The sequence below is a fragment of the Dipodomys ordii genome, unplaced genomic scaffold (genome assembly GCF_000151885.1).
Source record: "Dipodomys ordii isolate 6190 unplaced genomic scaffold, Dord_2.0 Scaffold10, whole genome shotgun sequence".
Lineage (NCBI taxonomy): Eukaryota > Metazoa > Chordata > Mammalia > Rodentia > Heteromyidae > Dipodomys > Dipodomys ordii.
Genome location: NW_012267226.1, coordinates 23650017 through 23662751, shown reverse-complemented (window position 1 = coordinate 23662751; position 12735 = coordinate 23650017). Strand labels below are relative to the sequence as shown.

The following is a 12735-nucleotide window of genomic DNA, read 5'->3' as shown; positions in this document are numbered from 1 at the left end:
TGACTTACTGTGTGTTCCTCTAGACATAAGAACAAGATCTTTGAGACCAGGATGATATAAGATTAGAACCTGGCTATTTTCTGTGTCACCACAGCAAAGCTACTGATCCCTCCAAACTCCTACTTGTACAACACTGAGGCAAACCACCAGCCCAACTCCTATTATGTGGGTAAATGAACAGTCTGTATCAGACTGTAGTCCAGTTTCTAATACAAAACAGTTGTTCACTAAATAAAAATGGTTTAGTTCCTTTTGTCCAATCAAGCAAAACCAAGTATAAGAACTATGAATCAGGTCTTCCAGCACAAGGAAAATGATTGTGCTTCCTCCTCAGTCCAACTTTCTCACTACTGCTTTCTCTCTCCACCCCCAATTTCTCTTCGTGGTGGCTAGACAGATTGCTGCTGCAGTGTCTTGTCCTCTATTCCACTCCCTAACAGGTGAAATCCTCTGCAGCCTGGTGGTGGGACTCAGTGATGACATGCTTAGTTAGAGAAGGTACAGACAAGAGCCTCAGAGCTGTCTTCTCATGGGTGGCTGGGGTTGCCTGGTTGGTTGATGCCTGGACCTACTTAGGGATTTTGCTGCTATGAGGAAAGCCTGGTGGGAGATGATTGTATAGAGAACAAAATCAAGGTAGTAGCAGAGTGAAGGAACAGAATCCTTTTCACACTGAACCTAAAACCTGCGTTGGTCCTGTACTTTTAAGCAATTCAAAACTGCCATTTCCTTTGTATGCACAGTTTGAATTTTCTTCTACCTAACCAAGGCATTTTAACTACACTCTTCCACTCACACTCAAAATTGAGCTCTGTGACACCCCCTAGTGCTGGAGGTAGATACGCAACCTACAGTCCCCAGAGAAGGGCTCCTGTATAATCCCACTACTTAGCAAGTGGTCAGGCAGACCCAAAAAATTATTGCCACACCAAGACACATTTTTGAGGGAGAAAGAGTCACATCTGTACTGTCTGGCTTGTTATATAGTTGTTATAATTCGTGTGGACACAGAAGACCCTCATGTGTGAGTTCTTACCCTGGTAACTCTCCTTTGCAGGGTGATGGGATCTGACCATGCAGAAGTGGTGTCTGTGGGGTATGAGGAATAAATTTTTCTCAAGTGAATGGATAAATTTATAAAGTAAATGAGCTCTTACCCAGTACTAGGCATTGTGCTAGAGACACCACTTAGGGATGGTAACCCTGTTTTATAATTGCCATTTTCCAATGGACATTTCTCTCCAGATACAGACAGATTCAAAAGGAGTACAGCAGGAAGTTGTCATAGAGGGTAGACGTGAGGAGATCTCACATATGAATAGAGTAAATGTGAGGAGAGCTGCTTGCTCAGGCAGAGATGAGTTCCACCGGGGGGATATGTAAGTCCAAGGAAAGAAGAAGGATTAGTATGATTTTTCACACGTCACCTCCAGTGGCCATGCATCTCAGGCTGTCTATGGCTCTATCATGTAGCCAACAGGCAGAGCTACCTCTTGCCAGTAACTTGGTCTTGAAACATATAAGCCAACAAAACACTAAAATGAAATAAGCAATAAATCATCTTTATTAAATAACAAGTCTGTATCCATACAATCATGTATCTGTTGCTCACAAGCCCTTCACATAGGAGGCTCTGTATGATGAAGTGCAGGCTAAGCAGCAGTGCTCTGGAATGCTTTATAATATTGTGATGTGACAGACAAGACCCACGAAGATCTGCTGCAGCTGGCACCAGAGAATACCCACTTCACAAAGAAGCATTATCTTCATTTAAAATGCTCGCATTTTACCTTCTACACATCTCTCCTAACAATGGAACCAGCTGTTACTCTTCAAAATATGAGTCACCTTCTTTGCATTTGGGTCAAACTCCAACTGTGAAGATCCACTGAAGAAATAGTAAAATCCTGCAAATATAGGGACAAGAAACAGAACTTTTTCTAAAAGAAGAAATTTGGCAGCTTACAAATTCAGAATAAGAGATCATTGAAAGTAGGAAGTGTTTATAGAGTTTTGCTCAGTGCCAACACGATGTTCAGCATTTTATAAGATTTAAAAAAATGTATTGATGAGTTACCATCAATACTATCCAACTCCATTTCATCGATGAACAAGGGACTCAGATGTTTGTGGGTTTACTCAACAAGGAAGGAAGTGGGGAGGGGAAGGAGGAAGGAAGGACAGGCGGAAGGAAGGAAGGGAGGGAGGGAAGGAGGGAGGAAGGAAGCACTGAAGTGCTGTCCAGCTCTGTCTAACACAAAGTTAAGTTCTTCCTGCCAATCTTCTGTGTAATAGCCTAAGGGGTATTTCTGGCCCCACAGAAGGAACCAGGCTCTTAAGAACACCCGAGGGTCCTCTCCCGTCTTGCCAGGTTACCGTTCAATAAAGAGCATCAGCTCCCACTCACTTTTATTTTTTTTCTGGCAAGAAAGTAATTTTTATTGATTAAAACAATCATACTCCATAGCTCTAGTCCCCCTCCCCCCCATTCTTTTTTTTTTGGTCGGTCGTGGGGCTTGAACTCTGGGTCTGGGCGTTAGCCCTCAGCTCTTCAGCTCAAGGTGAGCACTCTACCACTTGAGCCACAGCACCACTTCCAGTTTTCTGAGTGGTTTATTGGAGATAAGAGTCCCTCGACTTTCCTGCCTGGGCTGGCTGGCTTTGAACTGCGATCCTCAGATCTCAGCCCCCTGAGTAGCTAGGATTACAGGTATGAGCTACTGACACCCGGCCTCCCCCTTATTCTTAACAAGCTTCATGTTACAGATTGACATTTTCTCCTTTTAAAGAAGAAAGTGAGAGAATGGAATGATTGGTAATCCAGATACAGAGCAATGGAGCTTTCATAGACATTACGTTCATGGCAATTGATTAATTCTAAGTTAAGGAGTAAAAAAAATCTCATCATAAGTTCCAACAAACTCTTACCAAGCCAATAAAATGGGGGACCTGGACAAGATGAGGAATGGTTGGTAATAAATGAGAATCAGTAGAAAAGCTGTCAAATTAGTATCGCATCTTTGCATTTTAAATATCTTGCATACTAGATGAGCATGAGCTACTCAGGAAGCTAGCACTTATTTTTCATTAAAAGAAAAACCTCTTCCTCTTATTTTTCTCTTAACTTTGGCTGCAAGAATAGTCAATTATTTGCCATGGACTGATATGGTCAATCACAAATTTGGGGATTCAGAATGGGATGGAATGGAAGAGAGGATCAGAGAGTGAGGAATAGGCCCAGCTACTTCCCCTGATGGGATTTCCATACTACATTAAGAAAGGTGGTGGCTCAAGGTATGAAAGAGTGGCAGCTGAACATTTTGGCTTTATATGTGTGCATAAAAGAGAGATTTGTGCTATTTATCCTTGTGTTCCATGACAATTCATTTGAAGTAGTTGTATAACTGATTCAAAAGTAATGAATTGAAATTTTGATTTTATAATTAAAAACCCTGTTATTAACAGTTACTCAATTCTCTTCCTTCTCATACCATGGAGTATGTTAAGTGAACAAGTGCCAACAGACCAAATATCCCTTACCAAATTGTTCAAAGACAGCATCCACCTTAGAGTCGACCCCTGGGAAGTGCTCGGCTATCTTCTTGGGGAAGCCTGGCTCCATGGACTGCCTCTTCTCATCAAATCTGCACAGAGTAAAAGAAGTAACCTATGGATGAACTTAAATGAAGTCATGTGCCGTGAGAAAATAGAACAACTTGTAGACACTAGGACGAAAATGAGCGCCTGGATCCTCCAAGTTATTTTCCGAGCAGGGTAAGAAAAGGCAGTTAGGTTTGGAGTTCAGAAAGGAAGACCCCATGGAGGTGGTGAGACTGAAGCCAGGCGTGGGGAACAGGCAGGATTTGAGTGGGTGGAAGGGAGAAAAAGGGGCTTCAGTAAGTCGGGGAGCAGAGCACAGGAAATGCTCATCTGTTGACATAGATTCTCTCAGGTGCACTTAAGAAATGCCTGTTACTGCATGGACGCAAGCACTCCCCTCAGCTGTCTAGAGCCCAGCCCTCCCTTCTACTGAGAGGGACACTGGGAGAAAGAGTGAAGAATGCTCCTAGAGAAAGGAGCTGATTTCCATCATTAGATGTATTGCCACTCACCGCCAGTATTTGTCCTCCACAAAGAAGTATGTTTTCTTCTTCTCCTTGTCAGAAATGGCTGCGTCAATTTTCTCCACAGTCGCTGGGAACCCCAGCGTGTGGATGCTTCTTGGGTAGCCAGCCTGTGCCTCGTGCCCTCGGATGGCCCAGAACTGACGGCCTGTTTCAAAACAAAGTCATTTTGAAATTACCACACCTAGGCAGTTTAGTTTTAGATGTACATTTTAGAACTTTCAATTTTCCTGGAGCTTCAGATTTAGACACCGGTTCCTTAATGAATATTGAACACAAAACATGAAGATTGAAAGTTCAAATGAGGGAATTTACAACTCTGCGCATCGTATTCTGTTTGTTTTTCAATTTGTAAAATATAAGTGAAGCAGTACCTATTTCTTTCCTCATTATCTTGGACTGAGGATCTTAGTAGTCAAAATTGGATATAGCTGAGAAATTAAAGTCTTACTTTCTTTTCTTTGTGAAGGGTTTTTTTGGTAGGACAATTTACCTTTAAAAATGAAGACAGTGTCCCTGCTAGCAACTTCATAGGCAGCATCTATGCTTGAAGGAAGGGATGGCCAAAATGAAGAGATCAAGTAAAATCCAGGCTCAGTGGTTCTGAGAGACTGGCGCCAAAAATGCCTGAAATATATGTCAAAAGAAATGCAGATTGAAAGACCTGCTTCACCCGTGCTCTCCTGACCTCTTATTTTCTTGACATTGTGACAGACAGAAAGCAGGTATGCTGTCATAAGGATATCACCTTTCCATTTATTTTCAGAAGGCTGAAGCAGGCTTCAGTCCTGTTTCCAGAGTAACACCAGTGTAAGCTTTAACTACCCACACACATACAGAACAGCATATGACTGAATTATTATTCCAACCTTTTGTCAAGGTGGACGGTGTGTGTGTGTGTGTGTGCATGTGTATGTATATACACACACATGCACACACATGCAATCTGTATATATACACTTTGTGTACAAATCCTAGAAAGATACAGATATGTCTTCTCCGTGCTATGTAGTGTGAGGGTTTTTTTTTAATCACATGTATGTTTATGCAGCAGCAAGTAAATCAAATGATTAAATGCCATATAGATCTGGTCTCATTTTGAAAGGAAGTAAAGTTCTGATTCTAAAGTTCTACTTGTATCTTTTTGATAAGTAACTGTGACTAAGGACATTTGGGATAAACAATTCAAAGACAAGAGTCAAATTATCCTGAGGCTTCTAAAATGAATTTGACAGGCTGGGCATGGTGGCTGGTGGCTCCTGACTATAACCCCAGCTATTTAGGAGGTGTAAATAGGAGGATGGTGGTTCAAATTAGCCTAGGCCAGGTAACAATGCACAACCTTATCTGAAAAGTGGTTCAAGTGGCAAATCACCAGCCTGCCTCACAAGACCCCAATTTCAAACCTCAGATTTGACCCCCTCCCATAAAGGTCATGATAGTTTCATGAAAATATAGAAAGGGTAGCACCAGATCTAAATGAGTTGCTGTTTAAGTCCTTTCTAACGTCTTACACCAAAAGAATGGAAAGAGAAATAAGATTTTCTAGTCTGACCTGTCTTTAAAAAACAAGATTTCTCCCCTCAGGGTGCAGACGGCATCAAAGGACAGAGCAGGATCGCACTTGGCTGGTGTGGCAGGTTCCGGAGGGCTGGGTACCCGGGGGGCCTCTGGAGAGGAAAGGGAAGGCCCTAAAGGGAGCAGGTGGAGGAGGTATGCATTAGGAGAATGCCAGACATTCTCAAGGTGTCATGAGCTCAATCACTAAGACTTTGTGCGACATCTTTGAAAGCTCTGATGCCTATTTTTTCCCCAGCATCACCTACCATAGAGAGACTGGATGCCATTCACGTCATCCTGAGAAAGGCGGAAAGTGGCCAGGTCAGTAAACGACTTGTAGACAGGAAACATCAGAGCTTCACTGTTTGCCGAGTGAAAGAGGCCCAGAGAGTGGCCAAGTTCATGAGCAGCAACCAGGAATAAATTGGTCCCTACTGAAAAAAACATAAATAATAGTTTCTTATTCTTTAAATAAATGTACATTGCACAGGTCGGTTCTACATTGTATTTATGCACTTCCTGGAACCACACAGGACCTTTTCCCCCTCACTGTGTTTGTTTTTTCCTTGAGCAATTTGGCTGATTGCATAACGGAAAGCCAAGTGTATTTTAAGACTCATACTTGCAATCCATCTTTGAAAGTACCCAGTCATATTCAACTGGCCCTCTCTCCCCAAGTGCCTCTTAACTGCAGGAAAACCAGAAGGCTGAAGCAGGCTTCAATCATGTTTCCAGAGTAACACCAGTGTAAGCTTTAACTACCCACACACATACAGAGCAGCATATGACTCAACTCTTATTCCAACCTTTTGTAAAGGTGGACGGTGCAGGAAAACCAGGTATACTTTTTGAACTTACTTAGGTAGAATATCAAAAATATTTCTCTTCTATTGTCAGTGAAAAGATAAACAATATTCTAGTATGTTATTATTCTCAGTGGCAATCTCAAACAAATCACAAGGTATTTATCTTCTGAAATCCTTAAACTACAGAATCCTTCTGATTTCTGTTGGAATGTTTGCAATCTGAAACCTTTAAGCAGCCAAGACCCTGCTACTTTCTCTGGAATGTAGCCTGCATGATTTCAGCCTCCTCATCATTAATGCATACACTGAGTCAAAAAAGATGAACAGTGATAGATGTCATGGGACTTGCAAGATTGCTTTAGAACCCAACATGCCCAATCCTGACTACCTTTGTCATAAAAGAGGCTTTGACATACAAGCACCAGCAGTATTCAGATACTTTTCTAAAATTGGAAGGCATTAGGTAATTACAGCTGACAAAGCAAATCTACTTTTGCAAGTATTACTTGTGTATCTTGTGACCCTAAGAGTCTTTATGGGAAAGTTCTTTTGCAGAAAGATGTAAACTCAAACCACAAACTTCATCCAGCATGAAACTCCCATTTGTTTTCTACATATTCTGTGTATCTTTTCATTGCAAATCCCAATCAAATCTCATAAGAAGTACTGTTCATTTCAGCCAACTTCTTGAAAACTTTGGCAACTATTCCTAAAATTATGAACTGAAAAAAAGAAACACTCTTCTATCTAACAGTTAGTTCATTGTACTCAGAGGTTAGTTTCTTTCCTTCAGAAATCCCTAAAAATTCTTCATAACCTTGAAGTCACAAAAATGTTAGCTTAGCCAGAATAAAAGAAAAAAACCAAGAGAGCCCCAGATTTTAGAATTTAATTCTGATTTCTGTTTTAAAGTGTAAGTAGCAATTACATAAACAATACCTGGGATGTATTTTAGTAAAAATGTATTGCAATACCATCATCCTTTGGATATCTGCAATTTGTGATAATGAGACCTTGTTTTTTTTAACCTAATAGTGGCCCTTAGATCACACAAGGTCCAAAATTGTTAAAGAAATAATTTAATGATCTTTCTAATATTGGGTATTAGCAGAACAGGGAATAAACTATCCCCCATGGTATAACCCCTGTTTTCACTGTATTTGATGTTGGTATAATTTGGGGAGCGGAAGGGAAAAAACAAATTGTTTAAATAGGGATACAGGTGGACCCATTACAACAATAAGATGTACAAGATGCTATGTTGAAAAACGAATTTTACAATTTAGGCCAGGAGGGGGGTGAGGGGTGGGGGATGAAATGTAGTTGTGGAGATGGGAGGGATGGGATGGTAGGGGAAAAACAAAGGAGGAGGCAACAATGCTTGATAAGAAATGTACTCATTACCTTGCTCATGTGATTGTAACCCCTCTGTACAGTATTTTCACTATAAAAAACTTATTAAAAAAGAAAGTGCATCCAATAATGTTTAACATAAAACCTTGTCTATAGATTCCTGATCCATTAGAAAATAGAAAACATACAATTTCTTCAGTGTGCTGAGTTAGTAGGAGTTTTCTAAATGTAAAAGGAAATTGATACTACATCGTTCTCTGAGCTGTACCACACCAACCTCTTGTATCATCTGCCCATCTCTCATCATCATCAAAGTGAGCATCTCCATTAATCCCTGGCCCAGGGGCATAGGCGTGAGCCAAAACCATTCCAGGTCCATCGAAAGGGCTGAAGTCCCCATGTTCTAATAAGAAGAAAAATCACCAGAAAGATAGGGAATTAGGATCTCTTTTGACCCATTTTCATATCAATGTGGAATTTCCTTTAGGAGAGTTCGTTTTTGCTTTGCTTCTTTACCTCTAACGGCGAAGGATATCATGATGTCAGCCTCTCCTTCATACATCCTGGAGAATGTGAGTGGAGTCACCTCCGCCCAGACTCTCAGAGCTTTCTCAATGGCAGAATCCACCACTTGTCTTGGCAAATCTGGCGTGTAATTCACAATCCTGGATGAGAAAAATCGAGAAAGGTGGCATTGGTTCCTGTGACACAGATGATGAAGTTACAGTCTTCTGAGAAAACCTTTGCCCCATTACCTGTAGGTGAGGTGGTTTTTCTGCCACTTTGGTGTGCCAGGAAAGGTGGTAAAGTGACCAACGTCGGGAACGCCACACCTGGGCCTGCCCATCATCCTCATTGTGTCGGAGTCCAGCTTCCCTGTCACCTCCAGCCCCAGGAACTTCTGCATTTCTTGGATTTTTTTAACAACAGGACTACTGTCCTTTCTTTTAATAAATTGTTTGGCATCTTTTTCAAGGTTGTAGTAGTTTTCTAGGTAATGCTAATGAAAAAAAAAGTATAGCTTTTAGGCCATTTTAAAAATAATCTTTGGCCATAACTACTTATAGAAATTTTCTACATTTGCTCACTTTTCAAAGTATTTCTCTAGTTTTCTGAAATAATAAATGCCATTTCATTTAATCTCTCAGTGACAGATTTTCTTGCCTTTGCTTTATCTTTATAACTAAAGGCCCCTGTACTTAGTTTGAATTTGCTACTAAAGCAATGAAAGAAGTGGGAAATTGAGACAAATATCCAGTGTCTTTATGAGTGGAAAACAAAATAAACCAGTAAACCTCTATGAGCATATTATTGTACAGCTTAGACAAATTTCTTCAATTTTCCACTTTCTACTTCTCACAAGGATCTGGCTTACAAAAAAGAAGTTGGATAAATTCCTTTTTATAAGCATAACATCAGAACTATAAATGCCACATTGGGGTAAAGTAACCAAAGAAGTTCCAAAGAAAGACATCCATAAACTCTTCATTTGTTATTCTTGTGCTTTGCCCAATGCTGCTATTCCCGTGATGCTGAGTGATTTTGGAAGAAAAACCTCCTCATATATTTATGACCTTTGTTTCTTCCTACATAAAATGAGGAGCTTGGGGAATAGGCTATTAAAACCATTTCCGTACCTGATATTTTATAACTCACTACTCTGAAGCCATTCCCATATTATAAGTCAGTATGATTTATGGTAGGCAGAGATGTTTCCCAGTGGGCCCTGCCCAGGAGTGATGGCTTCATCCCTTCATTACCTGAACAAGGTCCATGCTTCCTTCCTCACCCCTTGAAGGTCCATCCAATGGGTACCCAGAGCAAACTCCCACACACAGCAACAGCAGGACTGGAAGATTCTTCATTTCCACTGGCTTGCCTCAGGTCTCTGTTGCCTTAATGCCTGTTCTCTGCCTACCTCCTTCAAGGTCTACATTCTGGAGTCCAACTTTTATAGAGAGATAATGTTTGTTTGGATCACTGACAAGCTGACTCATCATTGCCCTCATCCAAATGGTGGAGAACCCTTTCCAGAAATTCCAAATTCAAAGATGATATAATCTACTAACTCCTCTCAACCTTCCCAATTTTGCAAGACAAAATAGTGATTAATCTCCAGGAAATGTTTCCTGTCTTGGCAAAAGAGAGAAAACAGGAGCGTATTATTTTTGATGCTGGAAAAATTGAGTGAAATTCACTGGGAAATTCATGTATGTGTATTTGGGAAGAGAAATGGACTGAGTTGGTGAAACAGCAGAATTATGCAGAAATTTTAAAGACTTAAAGAGAACCTTCTCTGAAGAGGAAAGAAGGATGGCCAATAGACACATGAAGAAATGCTCAACCACCCTAGCCATAAAAGAAACGCAAATCAGTGGCTATAATCAAGAATTCTAATAACAACAGATGCTGGAGGGGATGTAGACAGAAGGGAATTTTACTGCATTGTTGGTGGGAGTGTAAACTTGTTCAGCCACTTTGGAAAGTAATATGGAGGTTCCTCAAAAGACTCCACTTAGAGCTCCCTTATGACCCAGCGTTCCCACTTTTGGGCATTTCCCAAATCATCACAAACAAGACCACACTATAGCTACCAGCACAACTATATTTATTGCAGCATTATTTACCATAGCTAAGATATGGAACCAACCCAGATGCTCCTCAGTAGATGAATGGATCAAGAAAATGTGGTATATATACACAATGGAATTCTATGCCTCCATCAGAAAGAATGACATTGCCCTATTTTTAGGAAACAGAAAGACTCGGAAAAAATTCTATTAAGTGAAGTAAGCCAGGCCCAAAGAAACATAGGTCCCATGGTTTCCCTTATTTGCAATTGCTAGTATATGTCTAAGACAAGCAGAAACAATCAGATCAGTTGATGTTAGGTGAAATGAACCCCAAGATTAAGACTCAAATGTTTTTTCATTCTTGTGATTGTTTCTACCATATTTATAAGATAATTTTTTTGTTGCTTTGTATGTCCTTCCCCCACTGTATAACCCCTGTTTTCACTGTATTTGATGTTGGTATAATTTGTGGAGGGGAAGGGAAAAAACAAATTGTTTAAATAGGGATACAGGTGGACCCATTGCAACAATGAGATGTACAAGATGTTATGTTGAAAAACAAACTTTACAACTTTGGCGGGGGGGGCAGTAATGGGGGAACAGGGGGTGCAGATGGGAAGGGATGAGAAGGGGAAACAAAGGAGGAGGTAACAATGCTTGATAAGAAATGTACTCATTATCTTGCCCATGTAATTGTAACCCCTCTGTATGGTATTTTCACAATTAAAAAAAAGCCAAGTTTTTGTGAAGAATCTATATTAAAATTGAATATAACAAGATGGAAGTGAAAAGCTGTTCATGCATAATTATAGTCTATCGTGTATGCTATTAAACTGCAAATGCAGGACATACTACCTAATGGAATATTGGAAGGAAATTTTCAGTTTTTGCATTTTTTTATTTGAAACGTCCACAATACCTGATTTGTACTTGACCTAGCTAGCCCTTCTGGATGGCAAAAAAAAAAATAAAAAAATCTCTGAAGAGAGGGATATGTAGCTCTTGGGGGGTTAGTTTTAATTTTATAATCAACAGCTATTTTAGAAATATTGGTAGAATTCAAATGAATGACATCACTCATTGGACTGAAATTCTGTTTTTATCTTATAGACTTTTCTTTTTTACTTTTCTTCAACTTCTTTACCATACTCTAAAATTCAGATTGGTACATGATTTGAAGTAGGGGAAAAAAGCCATTTTAAGATCTTTATTTATGCCCTTTTGCTTTCTTCTTTTCTTTTTTTTCCTTTTCCCTGTCCTATCTCTTCCCCTCCCCTTTCCTCTCTTCTCATTTCCCTGGCTCACAAGTATGATGTTAATCACATTACTGGTGCATAATAAATAATTGTAAGGAAGATCTTTTACTGTGTACCAGTAACATGAGCAACATTTCGTTGAACTTTTTATACCTGCTCCTGCTCACTTCCTTATTCTTCCCTGATTGCCAGGTGGTAATGTTTTGTTTTTTTAAATTTGTTTGTGTCTTTGAGCATTTGTTTACCAAAGGACAGAGCATGCTGGGAATGACAATGAAGCAAAATGATAAGCTGAAGACTAGAGATATTATTCGTAATTATTCAGGGCTTTTCAATACTCTTCAAATGGATTGTTGGCAAATTAGCCAACATATTTATATACATATTTGGGTGTCATATAAATCTGATTTCTATGCTTATAAGTCTCACAGAGAAGGTGGATGAGCTCTTACTGTTTCTGAAACAACAGGTAAAGATTGAGATGAGGTAGCAACCTAGCTTTACTCTTTTGGATTTAGGCTATAACCTGGGGATTTGGGCCAATGTAATACTGTTTGGTTGGGGTGCGGTACATGGAGGGTGGTATTCAGCCTAGAGTGCATGTGAATGATGCTTATAGCAGGAACTACATTGCCATGACGCTCATAAAAGAGGGGAGAAGACAAGCTAGAGAACAAAACCCTGAATTACATGTTCAAAACAATGGAAAATGAAAAGTTTATTTTTCTTGTTTTAAAAAAGCATAATGGGGCTGGGAAGGTGGCTCAGTGGTAGTAAAGAGCTTGCCTTGCATGCATGAGGCCCTGGGTTCCATTCCTCAGCACCACATAAGCAGAAAAAGCAGGAAGTATTGCTGTGGCTCAAGCGGTAGAGCACTAGCCTTGAGCTGAAGAGCTGAGGGACGGGACGGTGCCCAGGCCCAGAGTTCAGGCCCCGTGACCACCACCAACAAAAAAAGCATAATGACTAAGATCACTTGTCACGAGTGGTAGAAAGGCTAAAAATTTATTATTAAAATTCCTTGGCATTGATAGTAGCTTTTATGTGGCTCCAGGCAACTCAG

At 40.2% G+C, this 12735-nt stretch overlaps 1 protein-coding gene across 1 annotated transcript; it reads right to left on the bottom strand.

Annotated features, from left to right (window-relative positions):
* Nucleotides 1-1585: 1585 nt before the first annotated feature.
* LOC105980671 (stromelysin-1-like) lies at nt 1586-9746 on the bottom strand. Its single transcript, XM_013009556.1, has 10 exons — nt 9604-9746; nt 8599-8843; nt 8360-8508; nt 8121-8246; nt 5951-6118; nt 5680-5815; nt 4618-4751; nt 4113-4272; nt 3541-3644; nt 1586-1907 (listed from the first exon to the last, which is right to left on the bottom strand). The coding sequence occupies exons 1-10, from the start codon at nt 9706-9708 to the stop codon at nt 1807-1809; spliced, it is 1428 nt and encodes a 475-aa protein (XP_012865010.1). The 5' UTR covers nt 9709-9746; the 3' UTR covers nt 1586-1806.
* Nucleotides 9747-12735: the final 2989 nt, after the last annotated feature.